This window comes from Elephas maximus, chromosome 14 (assembly GCF_024166365.1).
Source record: "Elephas maximus indicus isolate mEleMax1 chromosome 14, mEleMax1 primary haplotype, whole genome shotgun sequence".
Lineage (NCBI taxonomy): Eukaryota > Metazoa > Chordata > Mammalia > Proboscidea > Elephantidae > Elephas > Elephas maximus.
In genome coordinates this window covers 98,998,969-99,023,405 of record NC_064832.1, presented here as the reverse complement: position 1 = coordinate 99,023,405, position 24,437 = coordinate 98,998,969, and the positions used below count along the sequence as shown (strand labels likewise).

Genomic DNA, 24,437 nt, shown 5'->3' with positions numbered 1-24,437 from the left:
TCTTAAATGACACCCCACGTCTCTCAGAGTGATGCCAGTGCTGCGGTCTACCTGCTGTGCCTCACAGATAGAACCAGAAACCAAACCAGTTACCTCCTAGTCGGCTCCCACGTGCAGCCACCCCAGGTGTGTCGGAGTAGAAATGTGCCCCGCAGGGTTTTCAGTGGTTGACTTTTCAGAAGCAGATGGCCAGACCTTCCTTTCGAGGCACCTCTGTGTGGACTCGAGCCTCTGGTCATTTAGTGAGCAGCTGAGCACATCACCGTTTGCACTGCCCAGGGACTCCGCCTTACACATACTGGCCCTGATAGTAATAGCTGCACATTCCTTTCAGCTCAGTAATGAGGTCACTCCTGAGGTTCATACTTCGACCAAAGATTGAACAGGCCCATAAAACAAAACGAGACTAACGGGGCGCACCAGCCCTGGGGCAGGGACTGGAAGGCAGAAGGGGACAGAAAAGCTGTAATAGGGAACCCAGGGTTGAGAAGGGAGAGTGTTGACATGCCGTGGGGTTGTTAACCAATGTCATACAACGATGTGTGTACTAACTGTTTGATGAGAAACTAGTTTGTTCTGTAAACCTTCATCTAAATACTGTCCGGGACCCTCTGTTGTGATCCCTGTCAGAGCAGTCAGTGGTGGTACCCAGGCACCATCTAGTTCTACTGGACTCAGTCTGGTAGAGGCTGTGGTAGATGTGGTCCATTAGTCCTTTGAGCTAATCTTTCCCTTGTGTCTTTAGTTTTGTTCATTCTTCCTTGCTCCCGAAGGGGTGAGACCACTGTAGTATCCTAGATGGCTGCTCACAGGCTTTTAAGACCCTAGACACTACTCATCAAAGTAGAATGTAAAACGTTTTCCTTATAAATTATGTTATGCCCATTAAGCTAGCTGTTCTCTGAATGCATGGTCCCCACAGCCCTCAGCCCAGCAATTCAGTCCCTCAGGGAGTGTGGCTGTGTCTATGGAGCTACCGTGATTTTGCTTTGTAGAAGTTGTGCTATCTTACCCTTCACCAAAGTTTCCACTTATCTATTGTCATTTGTTTTTCTATCCCCACCCCTCCCCTCCCTCGTAACCATCAAAGACTGCATCTTTTGTATGTAAACCTTTTTCATGAGTTTTTACAGTAGTGGTCTCATACAATATTTGTCGTTTTGTGATTGACTTATTTCACTCGGCATAATGCCCTCCAGATTTATCCATGTTATGAGATGCTGCACAAATTCATTGTTGTTTTTTATCATTGTGTAGTACTCCATTGTGTGTAAGTACCACAGTTTATCCATTCATCCATTGAGGGGCATCTAGGTTGTTTCCATGTTTTTGCTATTGTGAACAATGCTGCGGTGAACATGGGTGTGCATATGTCTGTTTGTGTGACAACTCTTATTTCTCTAGGATATATTCCCAGGAGTGGGATTGCTGGATCATATGGTATTTCTATTTCTAGCTTTCTGAGGAAGCACCATATTGTTTTCCAAAATGGTCGTATTTTGCATTCCCACCAGCAGCACATAAGAGTTCCGATCTCCCCGCAGCCTCTCCAACATTTGTTATTTTCTGTTTTATTGATTTGTGCCAGTAATGCTGGGGTGAGATATCTCATTGTGGTTTTGATTTGCATTTCTCTGATGGCTGGAGATCGTGGGCATTTCCTCACATGTCTCTTGGCCACTTGAATGTCTTCTTTGGTGAAGTGTCTGTTCATTTCCTTTGCCTATTTTTTAGTTGGATTATTTTTGTTGTAAAGGTGTTGGATTTTCTTGTAGGTTTTCGAGATTAGACCTTTGTCTGATTCATAATAGCCAGAAATTTTTTCCCAGTCTGTAGGTTCTCTTTATACTCTTTTGGTGAAGCCTTTTGATGAGCATAAGTGTTTAATTTTTAGAAGGTCCCTGTTATTTGGCTTATCCTCTGGAGCTTGTGTGTTGTTGGTTATCGTTTGTATCCCGTTAATGCCATGTATTAGGGCCTGTAGTGTTGATCCTATTTTTTCTTCTATGAACTTCATAGTTTGGGGCTTTATATTTAGGTCTTTGATCTATTTTGAGTTAGTTTTGTATATGGTGTGAGGTATGGGTCCTGTTTCATTTTTTTTGCAGATGGACGTCCAGTTTTGCCAGCACCATTTGTTAAAAAGACTGTCTTTTCCCCATTCGATGGACTTTGAGTCCTTATTGAAGATCAGGTGACCACAGGTGGAGGGATTCACATCTGGGTTCTCAATTCTGTTCCATTGGTCAATGTGTCTGTTGTTGTACCAGTACCAGGCTTTTTTAACTACCTTACCTGTATAGTAGGTTCTGAGGTCAGGTAGTGCAAGTCCTCTTACTTTATTCTTCTTCTTTAGTAGTGCTTTACTTATCCAGGCTTCTTCCCTTTCCATATAAAGTTAATGATAAGTTTTTCCATCTCGTTAAAGAATATCATTGGTATTTGGATCAGTATTGCATTGTATTTGTAAATCACTTTGGGAAGAATTGTCATTTTCACAATGTTGTGTCTACCTATCCATGAGCATGGTATGTTTTTCCATTTATGCAGATCTCTCTTGGTTTCTTGCAGTAGTGTTTTGTAGTTTTCTTTGTATAGATGTTTTACATCCCTGGTTAGATTTATTCCCAAGTATTTTATTTTTTTAGGGGTTATTGTAAATGGTATTGTTTTCCTGATTTCCTTGGTTCTCTTTATTGGTATATAGGAATCCAACTGATTTTTGTATGTTTATCTTGTAACGTGCCACTCTGCTTAATCTTTCTATTAGTTCCAGTAGTTTTCTTGTGGAGTCTTTTGGGCTTTCTGTGGGGCCATACAGTATTTCATGAATTTTCATAGTCCCTGAGGTAAGCACTGGTAGCCTCGTTTTACATACCAGGAAACTGAGGCTTGAGGACATTAAATAGCTTACCCATGGCAGACAGTGATCCTTGGATGCAAGGTTCACTCTGTGGCAGAATGTTCTAGATGTTGACGTAACCTAGAGAAGATGAGCACATACTTAAAGACCGCATTCCAGATCTATAATTGTTTTTCCCCCAATTAGCCCAGTAAGCTAAATTGCTTGCAGTTCAAAGGAAAATAAATTTTCTGTTTCCATTTTTTTAAGCCAGTTGTTCCAATGTTAGCTTTTTGCCTGAATTTCAACAATTTTATCCAATTTTGAAAAATGGTGTCCTAGAGCAGCTTCATATGATATAAAACCTATAAAAAGTAGTTTGAGGGTCTTTATTTGCATCTCTTTTTTTTTTTTAATTATTATTTATATAATATTTTTTCTTTATGGCTCTCTCCTTATCTGGCCAAGAACCAGAATTTCTTTAAAGGAGTTTTCTTTATCAGAAATGTCTGGCTATAAGAACAGTTGTAAAATAAATTGTAATTTGCTTGATAAGTTTATCAGCAAAGAAAGGAAAAGGTGATAAAGCAAAGGGACCATGAGTTTCTGAAACCTACTGGTGTCGAGTCGATCCCAACTCACAGTGACCCCATAGGACAGACTAGAACTGCCCCATAGGGTTTCCGAGGCTGTAAATCTCTACAGAAGCAGAGTGCCAAGTCTTCCTCCCGCAGAGCAGCTGGTGGGTTCAAACTGCCCACCTTTTGGTTCGCAGCTGAATGCTTAATCACTGAGTCACCAATAACATAACGTGTTCCTGGTATTTGGCTGCCAAACTAATTGCAGACATCTTCTAGGACCAGAAACGTGTGGACTGACATGATCAAGGACTGGCAAGTCTGAAGAGTTGACTTGGACCATCAGGTGGAAAAGAAGGCTCAGTGCCAAGACTGCAGGGAGGAAGCCAACATGGAAGGACAGGGAAAAGGAGACCTTCCTGAAATTAAGTTTTGGCAGGATGAGGGCCCGTACGTGCCAAGCTTTAACTGAAAGCAGATTACAATGGTTGGGTGACGAGCTGTGCGGGAAAGGGAGCTGATGACTTTGGCGCCTCCAACGCACAGATGACTCCGTCTTTCACAAACGTAAGCGCGTTTGCTCAGGTAAACAGCATCTCACTGATGTATGAACCACAACCTTTAGGCGTACCTTCCCTAGCTGTTATCAAGGAGAATGAGAAATTAGAGATAAGTACTTTAAAAAAGAAGGAGGCCTCCTGGTTCAGTAGTTAAGCGCTCAGCTACTAACTGAAAGGTGGGCAGTTCAAACCTACCAGTGGCTCCTCGGGAGAAAGTCCTGGGGATCTGCTCCCATAAAGATAGCAGCCTTGGAAACCCTACGGGGTAGTTCTGCTGTGCACTGTAGGGCCGCTGTGAGTCGCGATCACCTTGATGGCGCACAACTACAGCAGTAATTTTTAAAAAGAGGACGTTGGTGGCTCAGTGGTAGAGTTCTTGCCTTCAATGAGGGAGACCTGGGCCTGATTTCTGGCCAGTGCACCTCATGTGCAGCCCCCACCCGTCCGTAGGTGCAGGCTTGTGTGATGCTGGACAGGTTTCAGTGGAACTTTCAGACTAAGATACTAGGAAGAAAGGCCTGGCAATCTACTTCAGAAAACCAGCCAGTGAAAACCCATGGATCACAGCGGTCCGACCTGCAGCTGATCACGGGTTCAGCAGAGGACCAGTGAAAACCCGTGGATCACAGCGGTCCGACCTGCAGCTGATCACGGGGACAGCAGAGGACCAGTGAAAACCCGTGGATCACAGCGGTCCGACCTGCAGCTGATCGCGGGGACAGCAGAGGACCAGGCAGCGCTTTGTTCTGTTCTGTTGTGTGTGGGGTCCCCTGAGTCGGGAGCCGACTGTGGCAGCTAACAGCAACGACATTTTAAAAAGAGAAAAGGAAAACACACGGGCAGATACGCTGTACTCAGTGATTCGAATAATTGGACTAAATTTCTTGCTTTTATTTTTGCAATTGTTTATAATCTCACAGAAAAAATTAAATAGAAGACAGTAAAATATTTTAGTGTCTCCAACACAACCAGAGACATACCTGCTATAAAGATCTACCCACTTGTAGGGCTGAAAACTGGGAAGGCCCAGGGCTGCAGAGATCCCCCGTTTGGTTTGTAGAGGGCACTCTCGTAAAGAAAATGCCTTCCCATCTGCACACCCAGTGATGTAAGCGTCACCATGGAGACCTCATTCCAGGGAGGGGACCGGATTCCACAGTCTTGCGCTGGGAACGTGTGACTGGCAGATGCCGTTATTGCCTTTGTTTGAATCTCAGCCCTAGCGGAGCAGCCCAGCCGGAAGCAGAGAGGACTGGAAGCCCATATTTGTCTGCACTGGTTTTGTGTCCCCTGTAAGCAGCCTAGACTCCTGGGATGAGTGTGCATAAGGACAAATTAATGGAGAAGACTTGGAGTTAGATTTTCCAGCAGAGTCAGAAGAATGAATATTTGCCTTGAGCCGTGAGAAATGATTCAACCTTGCCTTTTTAAAAACATTTTCCCCTCATTTTATTAGACACTCTTTTTATGGTTGTTGTTGTTGGGTGCCGTCAAGTCGATTCTGACTTACAGCGACCCCAACAACAGAGTAGAGCTGCCCCACAGGGCTTTCTAGGCTGTCACCTTTATGTTGACCTTAACGACGTGGATGGAGTAAAGCTTTCTGGACCTCCATTTGCTGATGTGTCACTACGCAAGTGAGAAGAAACAGCTGCAAACAGCAACAGTCTTTATGGGAGCAGATGACCAGGTCTTTCTCCCAGCGAGCTGCTGGGTGGGTTTGAACTGCAGCCTTTGGTTAGCAGCCGAGTGCTTAACCTTTGTGCCACGAGGGCTCCGTCATCAGACACTACTGGGCATTAACAATGTCTAATAGTCTATATGGAGCCCTGGTGGCTGTAACCAAAAGGTCAGCAGTTCGAATCACCAGCCGCTCCTTGGAAACCCTCAGGGGCAGTTCTCCTCTGTCCTATGGTAGGGTCACTATGAGTCGGAATCAACTCGATAGCAACAGGCTTATTTTTGTAACAGTCTATATTGTGCATCAGTTAGACACTGTTAACGCAGTGTATGTGATAACTGTCATAATGGTCTTACTGAGTGAAATTCAGAATACACAGCCACAAAGGTACACAGTCCTGTGCATTGGAATAGGTTTGGTTTTGGTAGTCAAGGGCTGGTATCTGAATCCAGACTAACCTGGTTGCAAATTCTTGGTATCTTCTACAGGTCGGTTAATCTGTTTTGTTTACTTATTTATTTATTCTGTCAAATGGGGATACTATTAGCATCTGGTTTCAGGTGGTGCACATGGTTAACATGCTCAGCTGCTAACTGAAAGGTTGGTGGTTTGCGTCTACCCAGAGGTGCCTCAGAAGAAAGGCCTGGTGATCTGCTTGTGAAAAACCAGCCGTGGAAAACCCTGGGGAGCCCAGTCCTGCTCTGACACACGCGGGGTCACCATGAGCCCGACACACAGGCGGGGTCACATGAGCCCGACACAGGCGGGGTCGCCATGAGCCCGACACAGGCGGGGTCGCCATGAGCCCGACACAGGCGGGGTCGCCATGAGCCCGACACACGCGGGGTCGCCATGAGCCCGACACACGCGGGGTCGCCATGAGCCCGACACACGCGGGGTCGCCATGAGCCCGACACACGCGGGGTCGCCATGAGCCCGACACACGCGGGGTCGCCATGAGCTGAAGTCGTCCCCACGACAGCTGGTTACGACAGCATCCGTTGCTGCTGTCAGGTGCCGTCAAACTGATTTCCGACTCCTAGTGACCCCGTGTGTCGGAGGAGAACTGTCCCATGAGGGTTTCTAGGCTGTGGTCTTTATGGCAGCAGATCCCCAGGCCTTTCTTCATTGGAACCGCTGAGTGGGTTTTAACTGCCAACCTTTCAGTTAGCGGCTGAGGGCGTAGCCACAGCCCCACCGGGGCTCCTTTAGTAGCCTCCGAGTGCTGTTAAATAAAGCCCGCCTGTCCCCTAGTGCTGAGGGTTCAATGTGATAACACAGATAGAATTACTCTTGCTGCTACATCACACCAAAAAGAGAGCTTTCATCTTTTCTGTATGTCTTTCTTATATAATTACTTGTGGTAAAAAGTTGTATTAGAATCAGCGCAGAAACTGATAACCAAGAGAATTTAAGTAACTTGTCCAGAGTCATCTGATGCTGATAGCAAAGCTGACCCCCATTCCAGTGCGTCATCGAGCACACCTGGCAACTACAGTCCGTGGTTTCCCAGGTACAGTGCGTAGAGTGTTATTCTAAGCCCCGGCAGAGGGATAAATGGAATTACCTGGGGGGGGGGCGGGGGGGAGGGATTAGATTTTCATGTAATAACCGAAGCACTAGGTAAGATGTGCAAATTACTTAATAGACACCCAGCATTGTTTGCCATAAACTAATCGCCTCTTTTCTGGATTGCATATAACCAAAACCAAACCCGTTGCTGTCAAGTTGATTCCAACTCATTGCATTTATCAGGCATAAATTTTCCTTTCCGCTGTAGGGGCATGTTGACAGGGGACTGTTTCCTCAGAGGAATACGAATTTCTAGTTCTTACCAAACTGAAAGTTGATGATGGATCCCGAGAGGCCGTGGGTAAGACACCGGTTCACAGCTCTGGTCTGGTAATACCAGGTCAACATACTTGCAAATGCCTTTCTGTAGCATCTTTACAGTGGAAGCCTAAACCATATCCCAGATCCGTGTCAGCAGCTTTCCCAGCTTCACACAATTCCTTGATGCTAATACAAAGTATGGAAACACTGGTGGTGTAGTGGTTAGGTGCTACAGCTGCTGACCAAAAGGTCGGCAGTTTGACTCCACCAGGTGCCCCTTGGAAACTCTATGGGGCAGTTCTGCTCTGTCCTCTGGGGTCACTATGAGTCGGAATCAACTCACCTACAAAATAAAAAGAACCTGGTGGTGCAGACGGTTAAGCACTCAGCTCATCGCCAGTCCAAACCCACCTAGCGACTCCGAAGGGGAAAGACATGGTGATCAGCTCCCATAAAGATGACAGCGTAGGAAACCCTATGAGGCAATTCTGCTCTGTCTCATGGGGTCACCATGAGTCGCAGTTGACTCAACAACACCTCACAACAACAGCAATGCAAAGTCTGTCTTTCACCAAAGTAATACTGGTAGAATCCCTATTCGAAAAGTGTGAAGGGCTACCAATTTGCTACGTTTTATCAAAAATCTACTTATGAAAGAATCCTATGGGTATAGTGCTCAGAAGCTAGCTAAGCAGTTGCAGCCGAGTCAGTTCTGACTCATGGAGACCCCATGCTTGTCCGAGCAGAACTGTGCTCCATAGGATTTTCAATGGCTGGTTTCCAGAAGTAGATTGCCAAGCCTTCCTTTCAAGGCACTGTGGGTGGACTTGAACCTCCAGCCTTTCAGTGAGCAGCCAAGTGTGTTAACCATTGCTCCACCCAGGGACTGGGTTCAGAAGCTACATACTCTGATTTTAAATTTTTATTTGTTTAAATTAAGTTTAAATTTCATTTATATTTATTTGGAAATAAAAATACTTGGGGTATTAACGATAGCTAAAATTTATTGAAGGCTTTGTCTTCTAAGGAGACACAGTCTTAACTCATCTAATCCTCAAATCAGCCCATACGGTAAACTGAGTCACAAAGGGTAGCAGAGCTGGAGTTGACTCAGGACCCAGGCTCTGACAACAGTGCTGTACTGCTTTGGGAATTGTGCCAGAGCAGACTTCCAGTAGTTCCGAAGAATGGCACCCAGTAGACTGAATTTAGGGTTATCAGAAATGGTGCTCCCTGTAAGACGCTGACTGAGGGTCATGACTCGCCCACATCAGCAATGGTGACAGAGCCCGGGCTGGAACTCAGACAACCAGACTCCAGACCTGATACAAAGCCAAGTTCATCCCTGCTGAATTACTGATTAAAAATGGTATGCTAGGAACTCTTTGGATTGCAAGTTTGCACTCATATGCACTGGGATAGAAGAGGTGAATGTCAGGCAGCTGTACCCTAAAAGCCTAGCACAGTGGATGAGTCACGTTGGATTGAAGTAGATGAAGAGGGCGGTGCTTGAACCACTGACTGAGCCTTGGGCCTCAGGCGGGATGAGTAAGCAGAGAGTAGGCAGGACGGGATACCAAATGAAAAAAAAAATACATATGAAAACTTACAAAAGTAGGAAAGAACAAGCCCTTTTCAGGGGAGAATAAGTAAGAGAGAGATTGGAAAATGTTTCAGGTTAGAGCATAGTCCATCCATCTGTCCGTCTGCCCATCCACCCACCCATCCACCCACCCACCCACTGACCCATACCTGTTGTTGTCAAGTTGGTTCTGATTCATAGCGACCCTATAGGACAGAGTAGAACTGCCCAGTAGGATTTCCAAGGAGCAGCTGGTGGATTCAAACTGCTGACCTTTTGGTTAGCAGCTGAGCTCCTAACCACTGCACCATGAGGGCTCCCCCATTCACCCATCCACCATCTATTCCATCCATCATCATGCATCCATTCATCCTTCACCATCCGTCCATCCATCCTTCCATCCATCCATCCACCCATCCACCCACCCATCCATCCATCCATCCATCCATCCATCCATCCATCCATCCATCCATCCATCCATCCATCCATCCATCCATCCATCCATCCTCCATGCATCCATCTATCCTCCATCCATCCACTGACCCATCCATCCATCCATCCATCATCCATCCAGCTGCATCCTTCCATCCATCCATCCTCTGTCCATCCATCCATCAACCCACCCACCCATCCATCCAACAAATGCTTATTAAGTATCAAGCACTATGCCATGGCTAGAACTACTGTAAACGGAAGGTGGGTTGGGCCCAGATTTTGAGGTGTTTGCCAAGCTCAGAAAGAATGAACTTTAATTTGGTGATGGTAAGCCATAAATAGTTTTCTGAGCAATAGAGAGAGATTTTGGAAGTTTGCCAAGTAAAAGCAGACTGAGAATTAAACTGATGGATTGGGGAGAAAGGAGGCACGTCTGACAAAATCCATGAGTGGGAAGAGCTGAGGCCCACAGGGAGGGGCATAACTCTGGTCAGACATGGGCATGGGGAGGGGCCAAGAAGAGGACTGGGTTTAAGCGATGCTGCAGAGGCAGAATCTATGGCCCTCGAGAGACAATGGAGAAGAGCAGGCACTGACAGTGCCAACTCTTGGCGGGGGCGGGGACAAGGGGTTGATGGTGAGGCAGGAAAACTTGGAGAGGTGCCATTCCTTCTCCCACAGGTTGGATGACTCTCTTTTCTCAAGCTTATATTTCTGCCTTTGCATCTTCCGTGTATCTAGTCTTTTTTTAATTTTATTTTTGGTGACAATATTCACAGCAAAACCTGCAACAGTTAAGCAATGTCTACGTGTATGATTTGGTGACGTTGGTTACGTTCTTCACGTTGTGTTACCTTTCTCTGTATCCTTTTCTGAACTGTTTCCCCATCATCAACATAAACTCACTGCCCCCTGAGCTGCTCATCTAACCTTTCAAGACGCCGTCCTCAACTCGATCTCGTATGGAGAATTCTTTAGACGAACACGATGCTCAAGAGCAACCTTCTGTCCTAATTAAGCCAAAAAAAAAAAAAAAAAAAAGCCAAACCACTGGTTTAAAGACGACTAGAGGAGACAGTCTCAGTTTAAGATTTAAAGATTATCTCAGGGCAATAATCTTGAGGGTCATACGGCCTCAATGGCTCCAGAAAGTCTGGATTCCATGAGCATTTGAAATTCCATTCCACGTTTTCCCTGTATCCAATCTTGATGAATGCATTTAACATCTGATACCAACTGAGCAAAGACTTGTAGCAAGAAGTATTATTTTATCCATAAATAGAACTTATTTTTTTTTAAGCTGGCAGCCACATTGAATTTTTGAGAACATCACATTTTAAAAAGACTAACACTGTATAAATATGTAAAATTACATTATTATGCAAAACATTAGTTTTCTATTTTGCTAACTCTTAAAATTCTTTCATATCAGAACTGCACAGTAACGCCTGAAGGAGAACTCTCAAAGTGTATTTGTCTAGAGAAAAGGGTTGTAAATCTCCTCCATTACTCTTCGTTAAATGGAAAACATTGCAGCTACCTTTTGATCAGTGAGGGAGACAGTTAGGTGCCGTCGAATAGATTCCATCTCAGTGACACCATGTAACAGAGTAGAACTACCCCGTAAGATTTCCTAGGCTGTAATCTTTATGGGAACAGATTGCGAGGTCTTTCTCCTGTGTAGCCACTGGGTGGATTTGAACCATCAACCTCTTGGTTAGCAGCCAAGCGCTTAAACGTTGCACCACTCAGGCTCCTTGATGGAGAGCGAGCATGGGTAACTGAAGTGAACAGGTGATCTTCAGGCCATCTTTATTGTAATCTGGTGTTTCAGCTTCCTTCCCTATCAAATCTTTTTCCAAGGCTTCTAACTTGAAGATCTAACTTGATCTACTGACCTTACTTATCTTCCCCAGCGTGAGGTTGTGAGCAGGGAAGTGGCTAAAGGATGTAAAGCAGAAAGGACCAAAACTGGCAGTTTCTGATAATTCAACCAGTCATTTGATTTCAGTCATGGAAGATTGAGAGGTGAATGAATACATGTTGTTTGGCACTAACATGACTTTATCCCATCTTTTCCTCCTGCGTGATGGCAGTTAAATTCTCTTCAACAACCACCCCATTCCTTTTATGTTCTTGGAATCCTGGAATTGGAAGGGACACGAAACCTTCATCGTGTTTCATTTCCCATTGCCAAGAGAATAATACCTAACCCGTCCAAGATGGCGTGCTGTCTGCTCTGTCCTTCCACTCTCAGGCATGGAGGATGGTCATCAGTGAAACACTTAAAGGAGTTGGTTGTTTTTGTAGCTGCTGTGTGTCATCGAATTGATCCCAACTCCTAGTGACTCCACGTGATGGAGTAGGACTGCCCCATGGGGTTTTCTAGGCTGTAATCTTTACTGAAGCAGATGGCCAGGTCTCTCTCCTGTGAAGCCGCTGGGTGGGTTTGAACCACCAACCTTTTGGTTAGCAACCATGTGCTTAACCATTGCGCCACCAGGGTGCTGCCCAGCACTGTGTGTACCGTGTTGTGGTTTTGAACGTAGTTATTTGCCCACTTAGCAGTGGCATAAAACATGCACACATACATGAATGCCTTCTGATTAGCAGCCTGGTGTTCTGAAATGCAAACGGTGGGAATATGCTGAAAGAAGGGACAATTTCCTTTAGAAAATATTTTTCTTCTTTTGGAGAAGGGCCATCATAAGGTTTGTTTTCAAGGTTCATGCATGTTGTAGCATGTATTAGTATTTTAATCTTCTTATATAAGTGAGTAATATTCCTTTGTATCACAATTTGTCCATTCAACTATTGATGGACATTTAATCAAAAGGACCATTTTTTACCCAAAGTAGAAGTTCTTAAAGACCTTCAGTCCATCATCCTCAACAACTACAATGTCCCTCTTCAATCTTGTGTTTTCAAGCTTTCACAGTCAGAATAAACACTGATAACCACGGATGTATCTCATTCGTTGTTGTTATTAGATGCCATCGAGTCAATTCCAACTCATTGAAACCCCATGTGACCAAGTAAACTGCCCCGTGGGGTTTCCTAGGCTGTAATCTTCACAGTGAGTAGATGACCTGGTCTTTCTCCTGTGGAGCCACTGGTGGGTTCGAACTGCCAACCTGTCAGTTGGCAGCTGAGTGCTTTACCATTGGGCCACCTGGGCTCCTTATTTTACTCATACTTAATGTTTATTATAAACTGTTATATAAATTTTGGTTTTGAAATGTCAACTAAGTGATTATTTAGAAATGAGAGATTCTTTGGAAAGACTACCTGAAGCCCACACATCATTGTATTTGGGGATTCTAAATAAAGCTATTTGTAAGGTTTTCACAGGCTAAATCTGATGAATAGCTTTATTTAGATTCCTTAAATGCAATGATGTGTGGGCTTCGGGTAGTCAGTGATGTATGAAGCATCAAAAGAAGATGGAAGGAATACACAAAGTCATTATACCAAAAAGAATTGGTCGATGATCAGTCATTTCAGGAGGTAACATATGAGTAGGAACCAATGGTACTGAAGGAAGAAGTACAGGCTGCACTGGAGGCATTGGCGAAAAACAAGGCCCACGAATCGATGGAGTGCCAAGTGAGATGTTTCAGCAAACGGATGCAGCGCTGGAGGTGCTCACTTGTCTATGCCAAGAAATTTGGAAGACAGCCACCTGGTCAACCAACTGGAAGAGATCCATATTTATGCCTATTCCCAAGAAAGATGATCCCGCCAAATGTGGAAATTATCAAACAATATCATTAATACCACACACAAGTAAAATTTTGCTGAAGATCATTCAAAAACGGCTGAAGCAGTATATCAACAGGAAACTGCCAGAAATTCAGGCTGGATTCAGAAGGGGACACGAAACCAGGGATATCATTGCTGATGTCAGATGGATCCTGGCTGAAAGCAAGGAATACCAGAAAGATGTTTACCTGTGTTTTATTGACTATGCAAAGGCATTTGGCTGGGTGGATCATAACAAATTATGGCCAACATTGAGAAGAATGGGAATTCCAGAACACTTAATTGTGCTCATGAGGAACCTATACATAGATCAAGAGACAGTCGTTTGAACAGAACAAGGGGATACCGATTGGTTTAAAGTCAGGAAAGGTGTGCATCAGGGTTGTATCCTTTCACCATACGTATGCAATCCGTATGCTGAGCAAATAATCTGAAAAGCTGGACTATATGAAGAAGAACAGGTCATCAAGATTGGAGGAAAACTCATTAACAACCTGCGTTATGCAGCTGACACAACCGTGCTTGCTGAAAGTGAAGAGGACTTGAAGTATTGACTGATGAAGATCAAAGACCACAGCCTTCAGTATGGATTACACCTCAACATAAAGAAAACAGAAGTCCTCACAACTGGACCAATAAGCAAAATCATGATGAACAGGAAAAAAAATTGAAATTGTCAAGGATTTCATTTTACTTGGATCCACAATCAACAGCCATGGAAGCAGCAGTCAAGAAATCAAAAGACTCATTGCACCGGGCAAATCAGCTGCAAAAGACCTCTTGAAAGTGTTGAAAAGCAAAGATGTTACCTTGAAGACTAAGGTGCGCCTGACCTAAGCCATGGTATTTTCAGTTGCCTCATATGGTTGTGAAAGCTGAACGATGAATAAAGAAGACAGAAGAATTGACATGTTGGAGAAGAATATTGAAGATACCATAGACTGCCAAAACAATGAACAAATCTGTCTTGGAAGAAGTACAACCAAAATGCTCCTTAGAAGCAAGGATGGCGAGACTGCATCTTACCTACTTTGGACATGTTGTCAGGAGGGATCAGTCCCTGGAGAAGGACATCATGCTTGGTAAAGTAGAGGGTCAGCGATCAAGAGGAAGACCCTCAATGAGATGGATTGACACAGTGGCTGCAAGAACGGAGTTAAGCATAATGATTGTAAGGATGGCGCACGACCAGGCAGTGTTTCATTCTGTTGCACATAGGGCCACTATGAGCTGGAACCAACTTGATGGCACCTGAAAACAATGACAACAAATAAAGCTATGTTCTCCTGACTCCTACTCCGGGTCTTAGAACAGGACTTATAATTGTGTCAGAGTAGTGCTGCCAGAAGCCCTGGTAGTGTTGTGGTTAAACACTGATAAACAGAAGGTCGGTGGTTTGAACCCCCAGCTGCTTCACAGGAAAAAGACGTGGCATTCTGCTTCCATAAAGATTACAGCCTTGGAAGCCCTGTGGGGCAGTTCTACTCTGTCCTGCGGGGTTGCTATGAACCAGGATGGCACATAGCAATAAGGATTGACGGCACACAACAACAAGCACACGACAGCTACCAAGGATTGACAAGAGAGCAAAACCCAGAAGTGCCCTGCAGGTGAAACTGCAGACAAATAAAGGAGTAGCTAACAGTGAACATGGTGGCCGTGGTGGATCCGTGGTAGAACCCGTCACCTTCCACGCAGGAGACTGGGGTTCAGTTCCCCGCCAGCTCACCTCATGTGCAGCCACCACCCTCTGTCAGCGTAGGCTTGTGTGTTGCATTCGTGCCACACTGGTTTCAGCATAGCTTCCAGACTAAGAGTGGGAAGAAAGGCCTGGTGATCTACATCTGAAAATTAGCCGATGGAAACCCTTTGGATCGCAGCAGCACAGCGTCTGATATAGTGCTGGAAGGTGAACCCCTGAGCGTGGAAGGCACTCAGGATACACTGTGGTCACGATGACGGACTCAGACATACCAACGATCATGAAGACAGCGCAGGACTGGGCAGCATTTCACTCTGTCACGTTTGGGGTTTCCGTGAATCGGAGCCGACCTGGCGGCAGCAACAACGGCTGCGGGAGCAGCAGCCTGAGTGCTAACGCCGGTGTTGCTGTCTCCACTTCCAGATCTCAGTGATAATCTTTCTGTGATTCCTTTAACGAAGGGTCATTTTTCTTTCAGCAGGAGGTAGAACGGGTCCAGAGGAGATAGTTACATTAACATTAGGACATCAATGTTTTTCTTCAGTAGTTTCCCAGAGCAGCAAGTACCCGTGTGCGTACCTACTATAGGATCAGTTACTAAAACCTCCTTGCTCAGACCCCGTGCTTGCTCTTCTGCTGTCAAGGCGCATGGCCTTCAAAAGGCTCCTGAGGAAACCCTTTTCCACATGTGGCTGCCTCAGCTCTGTTATGAAAACAAAGGGCTCTTACCTCATAGTCTACTGATGTATCACGTCATAAATGTGACAGTTACTGGTTCCACTTTGCTTATCCTGACTTCCTGCCGTCTGAAATGTAACATGTTTCTTACTAGGAACAGATGCTAGGATCCCTCTTTTGAAATCTCTCTGGCGAAGCGGTCCTGTTGATCCGTTAGATGGGAGGGGTTTGCGGAGGGGCTGGATGTGTTGACCCCATGCTGAGTCTCCTGCTTTTCTCTCCTAGGTGATGTGCCTTCAAGACTTCTTTGGTGATGATGACATTTTTATTGCATGTGGACCGGAGAAGTTCCGTTACCAGGATGATTTCTTGCTAGATGAAAGTGGTAAGGAAAAAAAAAAAAAAAAAATACAAAAAAAGTTCAAAACCAGGGGAAATTTGAGGCAGCTTCTCAAAACGAGCTGCACTGGGCCAAGGTTACGTCAATTCCGGAGCTACCACATCAGTTTCACATCCTCCACTGGCATGTCTCTTCTGATCTCAGGTTTCTTTGATTTTTTTTTTTAATATAGAAAACAGATGAGATGATCATTGGAAAAGTTAAATCATTTGGAAGAGTCAATGTCTAATGGCTAATTTATAACCGCTTAATTACTTGTGGAGTGAGTTTCTACATTTTTAATTATACACATTTTTTCTCAAAATTGATAGTTGAGGGATTCATACTCATAAGATTGTTGAGTATGTTTCTAGGAGCTCCTTCCTGTGGCCTCCTTCAGTTCCTAACTGGGAAGGTGGTTTGGTAACCTTTTTCTGTGAAATACTTCAGACTTTGTATGTTATTAGCATCTGTGCGGTATCAGAAAGGAAGGAGCTAAGAAGCTGGATATGCTTGTCTGTCGTCAATAAAGAGTGGACAAGGAGGGCAAGGAGCGTCTTAGGGAATGAATATTAAAGGTTATGACTTTTTAAGAATACTTTTTGTGATACAATAAATGGTCTCAGGATCTTTTTTTATTTTGTTGTTGAGGATATACACAGCAACAGTAGAGCAACTCACCAGTTTCTACGTGACGAATCAGTGACATTGATGACATCCTTTGAGTCGTACAACCATTCTCACTGCTTTTTCTGAGCTGCTCCTCCCCCATTACATAAACTCACTGCCCTCCAAGCTTTCTGTCTCGTCTTTCCAGTTGCTGTTGTCACTTTGATCCCGTACAGATAGTTCTTAAAAGAGCATGGTGCTTGAGGCAGATTTTTTTTTTACTAATTAAGCTAAACTATCATTTGGTTTTAAGAAGACTTCAAGATTTGGTTTTAGGAAGACTTCAAGATATATTTTTGGTTTAAGGTTTAAAGATTATCTCAGGGCAAGAGTTTCGGGGGTTCATCTAGTCCCCATGGCTCCAGAAAGTCTGGAGCCTATGAGCATTTGAAATTCCCTTCTGCATTTTCCCACTTTTGATCAGGATTCTATAGAATCTTTGATGAGGATTCTATAGAATCTTTGATCAGAACGTTTAGTAATGGTAGCCGGGCACCATCCAGTTCTTCTGGTCTCATGGCGAAGGAGGCAGTTGTTTGTGGAGACATTCTTTCAGGATTTTAACAGTATTACAGGAAAGATTACTGCACAGAACAAAGAGACCTTTCCTTGGTAACGTTACTTCTGATCTAATTAGGGAAATCGTACGTGTTTATTGACAATTCAAAATCTGTGTATTTGGATGTGCTTTCTGACGTGGTAATGAATTTTTGCTTAGATAAACGCAGAAGAAGCAGATTAGTTAGCTTTTGACAAAGTATGTGGGAAATACCTGAGCACCGACCCACAAAACTAGGAAAAGTGAGGTAAGGTCTTGGTCCCACCCAAACACTGCGGGTGCGTGTTCATATGTCATGTCTGTATCACGGAGGCCCTGTATCATGGTGGCGCAGACAGCTCAACTGCTAACTGAAAGTTGGTGACTCAGATCCACTCAGAGGCGCCTTGGAGGGAAGGTCACAGCCATTGAAAACCCTGTGGAGCAGTTTGACACACGTGGGTTCAGTGGGAGTTGGAATTGACTTGATGACAGCCGTTTTTGTTGTTGTTAATATCATATGCGTATATAGTGGAACCCGTGAGACCCCGAATTCTCCAGGACTGCCTTGTTTTCCTGGGTCTTACAAGTTTTCCACCTTTGACAGGGTCCAGTCTTATGCTTTTCTATCCCTCGTTTTAGGAAGGTATTGAGTTTCTCTTCTCTGACAGGTTTCCACCTTACACGTTCTCCAGTTTTTGCAGGTTTTATTGTATATATACAAAACCCATTGCCATTGAGTCAATTCCAACTCAGAGCGACCTTCTAGGACAGAAGCAAGCAAGCTGCTACACCTTTCTCCTGTGGAGTGGCTGGTGGGTTCGAACCGCCGACCTTTTGGTTAGCAGCCTAGCGCTTCACCACCGCGCTGCCAGGGCTCCTATGTGTATATACATGTATGTTACTGTGATTAATTTATGAAGATATCCATCTATAAATGTATCCCTTAAGTGTTCACACATTCTAATCATCTCACCATTTAAAAATAACTCAGTTTGTAGAGACAGGGAGGGATACAATAAGAAATATTGCCTGTTTATCATAAACACTTCAATGCCCAGTAAAAATTTCTGTAGCTGAATTGGCTGAAGAAGCTTAAGTTTTTCTGGCTCAAGCATCCTAACTGGGGTGCATTCCATCTTTCTCTCTGATAGAAGCTGCCCTGTGGAGCAAAGATTCATGTAAATATATCAAGCATACGGTGCCCTCAGGGAGGGCCTCTCCCCATCGCGAGCTTTGCTGTTGTGTAGAACAAGTTAACATTATGAGTTCAGACAGAAGTGCTGACAGCACAGTTTTGAGAAAAATACACTGCCTTGACTTTCAATTTCAGGAAAATAGATGCTTTTGATACAACGGTCAGGAAGACCAGATGCGTTCTGAAATGAAAGGTACATTTGTTGCTTTGATAGAGGGCATGGTCTGTCAAACTTGAACGGGAATACAGCTCAGTTTCCAATCAACACCAAGGTAGCCATGGGTTCCCAAGCCCTCCTGGCTGTATCCAGCGCCCACTTATGGGCCTTATGAGCCACTTTTCCCTCCTGTCCAGGCCCAGTGAGCCCAGGCAGCCAGCTGTTCCCTTCCTCATCAACATGCTTTCAATCCAGGATGCTGCAGAAACCCCTATTTACCTGCGACAGGTAGCAGGTAGATGTTCTGAGAAGTGCAACAGAAAAATACCAGAAAATACTGATTTCCCTTTAGAATCTTTTCCCATTAAAAAGAATACACACAGAGGAAAGCACGTATGTGCACGCGTGTGCGCGCACACACACACACACAGCAGGACACCTTGCCTGTCGTTTGTGGCTTGTCTCTGGAAAGGACCACTTCCAACACCTTTGGTGACAGCTCGTGTCCTTTGTCCTCTTCGATGGGTATGCCCTAACCATTTCTTTCTTTCTTAATATTTTACTGTATTTTTGGTGAAAGTATTCACAGCGAAACAAGTTCCCATGCCACAATTTCTGCGCACAGTGCTCAGGGACATTGGTTACACTCCTCAGTTGGTGTCAGCATTCTCGTTTTCTCCCTTCTAGTTGTTCCACTCCCATTTATTAGTCTCACTGATACCCACCCCCACCAGCTTCTTATCTGTACTTTACAGTAACTGTTGTCCATTTGGTCTCATGTGGGTAATTTTTAAAAAGATCACAGTTCTCAAGCACAAACTTTGTTGCTTTCTGAGCTAACCCAGACCTTCACTGTTTCTTGGTGTGAAATGCGTTACTTAGTAACAGTGGTCCGCCCCCTCCCGTCCTAACAGAGAACGTGGGCTGGAAGGCTGGGAGGCGGGGGTTAGAAAAGGAATCTAAATTGAGATTTCACTTCCGCCCTGAGTTTACCTTGAGACACAGCTCACGCCTCTACAGCTGTGATTTTCCTTTTGCTTGTACAGCGTGTTCTGCTGCTAATGTATTAAATTTTGAACCTTTTTTTAAGTGCTCAGAGCGTGATTCGGTCTAGCGTGTCTGTGCTTGCTAAATGGTGTTTGCACATTGGTGCTTCATTTGGTTTGTTCCCCAGTGGCTTCCTAAAAGGAGGAGTGGGGGCGGCAGGGGGACAGGGGAGTGGGGGGCGGGTGACAGACATCTTCAGAATTAGTGCTCCTGCCCCGTGCAGGGCTCCGCTTGATTTAAAGCACCAGATGATCTTTTGCTACAAGGCAGCACTTTTATCTTTCAAAATTCATCCGGCTCCCAGTGCATTAAGGAGCCCTGGTTATGCTGTGGTTAAGCGCTTGGCCATTAACAGAAAGGTCTACAGTTTGGACTCTGCAGGAGGAAGATGTGGCAGCCTGCTCCCGTAAAGATGACAGCCTTGGAAAGCCTGTGGGGCAGTTGTGTCCTGTCCTCTAGGGTCGCTGTGGGTTGGCATGGACTCCACGACAGGGGGTTAGGCTTTCCCAGTGCGTTAAGGGTTAGCCATCTCGTATCCCCTAGTTACTACGGGAAGAAGGCAGTTCTGAAGGTCTTTTTTGTTTTGAGTAATTTCGCCGTTAAAGGCGTGTATTTCACAGGCAGACACTGGAGCCAGATCAGCCTTAGAAACGGCGAGGGAGCTTCCTTTCTTCCTAAAGTTTCTCAAGCAGAAGCATCCACCTTCCTTCCTCTAGCTGGAAACATAGGCATTTTAGCGCTATCGTCATCTCTCAGTGGGTCCTTAGCACCTGGACGTGGCTGACGCTGCACCGTAAATAGAGACAGACAGACAGGCCGACAGATCCTCTCCCCGCGCAGCCTGCTGTCTAATTTAGAACGATGAAACGCCACCAAGGGAAATGCCAGATTGGAGGACGGAGGCTTAGCATGGTTTTGTTTGTACGTTGGTGATGAACTGATGCGTGGTGACTTGTTGCCATTATAAAGCGACTGTTGAGGGACGTCCACCTCCCACTAGAGAGGGCAGTGCTCCTCGGTGAATAGCCTGAGGCCCCCAGCCTCAAAGCCAGCGCCTTTCCAAACTGGGGTGGCCAGCTTCCTCCCCACTCACCCTGCTGTCTCCAGGTCACCCTACACATCAGCCTCACTGTCTGTCCTCCTCTTTTGATTTCTCCACGGCCTGTCTGAATTTTTCTTTTTATCAACAGATGCCCACATGCTCTTCATTCTGGTGTCAGTCGGCATTGCTTTAAGTTGACATATTTTTACTTGGACGTTGCTTGGAGTTGGTCAGATTTAATTTTAATCTGGGCTACAAGTTAAACTAATTTTTATTTGTTCGTTTTGGCCTGTCTTTAGATTTGCACAGGTATAGCCTTATATTTATTAGTTAAAAACAAAAAATAGTTTCCATTGAGTTGACTTTGACTCAGGTCGACCCTGTGTGTCAGAGCAGAACTGTGCTCCATAGGGTTTTTAGTGGCCAATTTTTCAGAAGTAGGCCACCAGACTTTTTTTCCAAGGTGCCTTTGGGTGGACGCGAATCTCCAACCTTTTGATTAGCAACGGAGTGTCTGTGGATCTCAGCAATCAATCAGAGCCCCTCTTGAAATCCCTTCAACTAGGGAAAAATATGATCTGAATGACACAGATGGTTGTGTTTTGACTTGATTGAACTACTGTGCCCAAAAGGTTCTCATTTGTGGTGGGAGGTCCCTCTTATTATTGGACCACTCATAGCTGAAGGAGAGGTGCCCTGTGGCTCAGTGGTTAAGCTCTCAGCTGCTAACCGAAAGGTCGGCTATTTGAACCCACCAGCTGCTCTGCAGGAGAAAAGACCTGGTGATCTCCTCCCGTAAAGATTACAGCCTAGGAAACCCTGTGGGGCAGTTCTACTCTGTACTCTGGGGCCACTATGAGTTGGAATCAACTCGGCAGCAGTGAGTTAATATCTCTGAAGGAGTCCCTGGATGGCCCAGATGGTTAAGCACTCGGCTACTAACCAAAAGGTTGGCGGTTCGAACCTACTCAGAGACCCCTTGGACGAACCAAGCCCATTGCTATCGAGTTGATTCTGACTCATAGCAACCCTATAGGACAGAGTAAAACTGCCCCATAGGGTTTCCAAGAAACGGCTGGTGGATTCGAACTGCTGACTTGTTGGTCAGCAGCTGTAGCTCTTAACCACTGGGCCACCAGGGCTACTTGGAAGAAAGGCTCAGTGACCTACATCTGAAAATCACCGACTGAAAACCCACAGCACAGTTCTGCTCTGACACGCGGGGTGGATAGGAGTCTGAACCGGCTCCTCGGCAACCGTGGTTTTCTGGGTTTTTTTTAATGTCCCTGAGGGTTGGGGCAGCATTCGTTTCCTGAGTCGTACAGGACTCTGCCTTGGACGCTGTGTAGTTTTGCCTGGAATGCCCGCTTGCGAATGTTGATGGGTGGGGCAGAATTGTCTGGGAGAGAGCTATTAGAAAGCTGAATGAGGATCTGCAAGGACTTTTACAGGGTACATTGTCTCTAAGGAGATAAGACAGAGTAGGCACAAACAAACAGCAGTGCTCTTGTTTTGCGTTTGTCTTCCACCAGCTCTGTCAGCTTGGTTAGGCGCAATGTTGTCTGACAGTAAGCACACGTGAACCTTACCTTCAGTTGACATCAGACGGACTGCGAGATGGTAGTGTGATGGGGCTCACTGCCGTACCTGTTGTGTTGTTGTTGTTGGGTGCCCTCCGGTCCATTCTGACTCACAGCGTCCCCATGTGACAGAGCAGAGCTGCTTCATAGGGGCGTCTAGGTCGCTATGAGTCAGAATCAACTTCATGGCAATTTTTTTTTTTAACGGGAATCTTTACTGAAGGTACCTCTTTTTCCCCAGTCCTCTGTGGCACCACGTGCTCCTTGGGAACTCTGTCGGGCAGCTCTACTCTGTCCTACAGGGTCGCTGTGAGTCGGAATCGACTCAATGGCAGCGAGTTTTTTTGGTTCTGTAGCACTATATTAGACAACATTCTGTTGCTATCCACAAGGTTTTCACTGGCCAATCCTCTTTGGAAGTAGGTTGCCAGGTCCTTCTTCCTAGTCTGTCTTAGTCTGGAAGCTCTGCTGGAACCTGTCCTCAAGGGTGACCCTGCTGATATTTGAAATACTGGTGGCATAGCTTCCAGCATCACAGCAACACGCAAGCCCCACAGTAAAACAAGCTGGCTGACAGTGGCCACATATTTTCGGGGGCATGACTCGATCTGTACCATACCTTATCCTGACCACTTTTGGGAGCCCACGTCCTGAACAAGGTGTCAGGCGATGAGACCTCAGGCTCCATTCACCCCAGGATCTTGATTGCTTTCCCCAGCTCGGCATGACAGGAAGATAGGCTTAGAACTTGAAGAGCAGAAACAGCGTTGGGCGAGGCCAGGAGACAAAAGTCTAGTCCAAGTCCACGTCCACTTGCTGTGTGGCCTCGATACCTCCAGGCCTGCTTCCTGTTCTGTCAAGCAGCTCTTCTTCTGGGTTGTAGTGGACCTTAGTGAGAGAATAAATGTCGAAGCAGGTTCAGAACTGTGTTCTTCGTCACTTGGCGAGTGACGTTAGTGAACGTAGCCTCGGCTCGGCCACACCTCCTAATGGACTGGATTGCAGCGGGGCCTGGCCACAGAGTCATTTACAAGGTGTAATGGAGGCAGATGTCACTGAAGTTTGCTCGTGGGGCCCTTTAGAACCCAAAGGTGGGGTCTGTTGCTGTCTTGTTCCCGTGGTGGAGGTGAGGGGGACACATTTAGGAACCAGTTGGGCCTCTAACACAATTAGGTCCCAGCCTTTGGGGTCCTCCCTTGTGAAACGACTCCCTGTCTCTGTGCCCACATCCATCTGGAGGTGGCCCCTGGCTCTGTCCGGAGCCGGTGATGCCAGGAGGCCACCAGGTCACTGAGGATCTGAGCGAGATCCCCAGAGGCTGGAGAAAGACTGGGTTTGACTGCTGACAAAATTCATTCATTCTTTCCTACATTCACTCATTTAGCAAGCTAAGCTCACCTACCATGTCCAGGCAATATATAGGGCGCAGATACCAGTAGGCAATAACTCACAGGAAAACTAGTTGCTGCGGAGATGATCCCTGACTCGTGTGACCCCATGTGTGTCAGAGTAGAACTATGCTCCATAGGTTTTCAATGGCTGGTTTTTTGGATGTAGATTGCCAGGCCTTTCTTCTGAGGCACCTCTGGGTGGACTCAAACCTCCAACTTTTTGGTTAGTAGTCGAGCGTGTTAACTGTTTGGACCACCCAGGGACTCCCAACACATAAATATGACCCTCCATGTGACTTTTAAAGGGGCCCTTTAAAAGTCACTCTACTGGAGAAAAGGCCCAGCGATCGGCTTCTGTAAAGATTACAGGCTAGGAAACCCTATGGAGCAGTTCTGCTCGGTCACATGGGGTCCTATGAGTAGAAAATCAACTTCACAACACATAACAACAACAAGTGCTTAGCCATTGCACCATCAGGGCCCCCATCCTCTGCAGGTAGAGAGAAATGACAGGCTGGTGTTTGAGTGTTTGCCTTCCACCTAAGGATCTTTGGCAGCAGAGTAAAGGAGGCTGGCTGGCACTGGTGGCATACTGCTGAGGCAAAGGGTATATGAGGGTTTCCATGGCTCTATGGGAGCAAGCTGGGCTGGAGCTACTTTAAATTCCTCCCAAGAGGATCATCTGAGTCCAACAGGGAGAATAAGGACAAAGGAGAAGCCAACAAAGCTGGAAGAAATGGAATGACCGCATCAAAGAGTGGAACGTCCCCTGTGAGGGTCACT

At 45.6% G+C, this 24,437-nt stretch overlaps 1 protein-coding gene across 2 annotated transcripts in view; it reads left to right on the top strand.

Annotated features, from left to right (window-relative positions):
- The first annotated feature begins 15,917 nt into the window (after positions 1–15,917).
- The window catches only part of DCLK1 (doublecortin like kinase 1), a 189,768-nt gene continuing 181,248 nt past the window's right edge, over positions 15,918–24,437 (top strand). For both annotated transcript variants that reach the window (XM_049853462.1, XM_049853463.1), the window contains exon 1: positions 15,918–16,038. In XM_049853462.1, the coding sequence (XP_049709419.1) occupies positions 15,942–16,038 (97 nt within the window). In that variant the 5' untranslated portion in view covers positions 15,918–15,941. The remainder of the gene's footprint in view (positions 16,039–24,437) is intronic.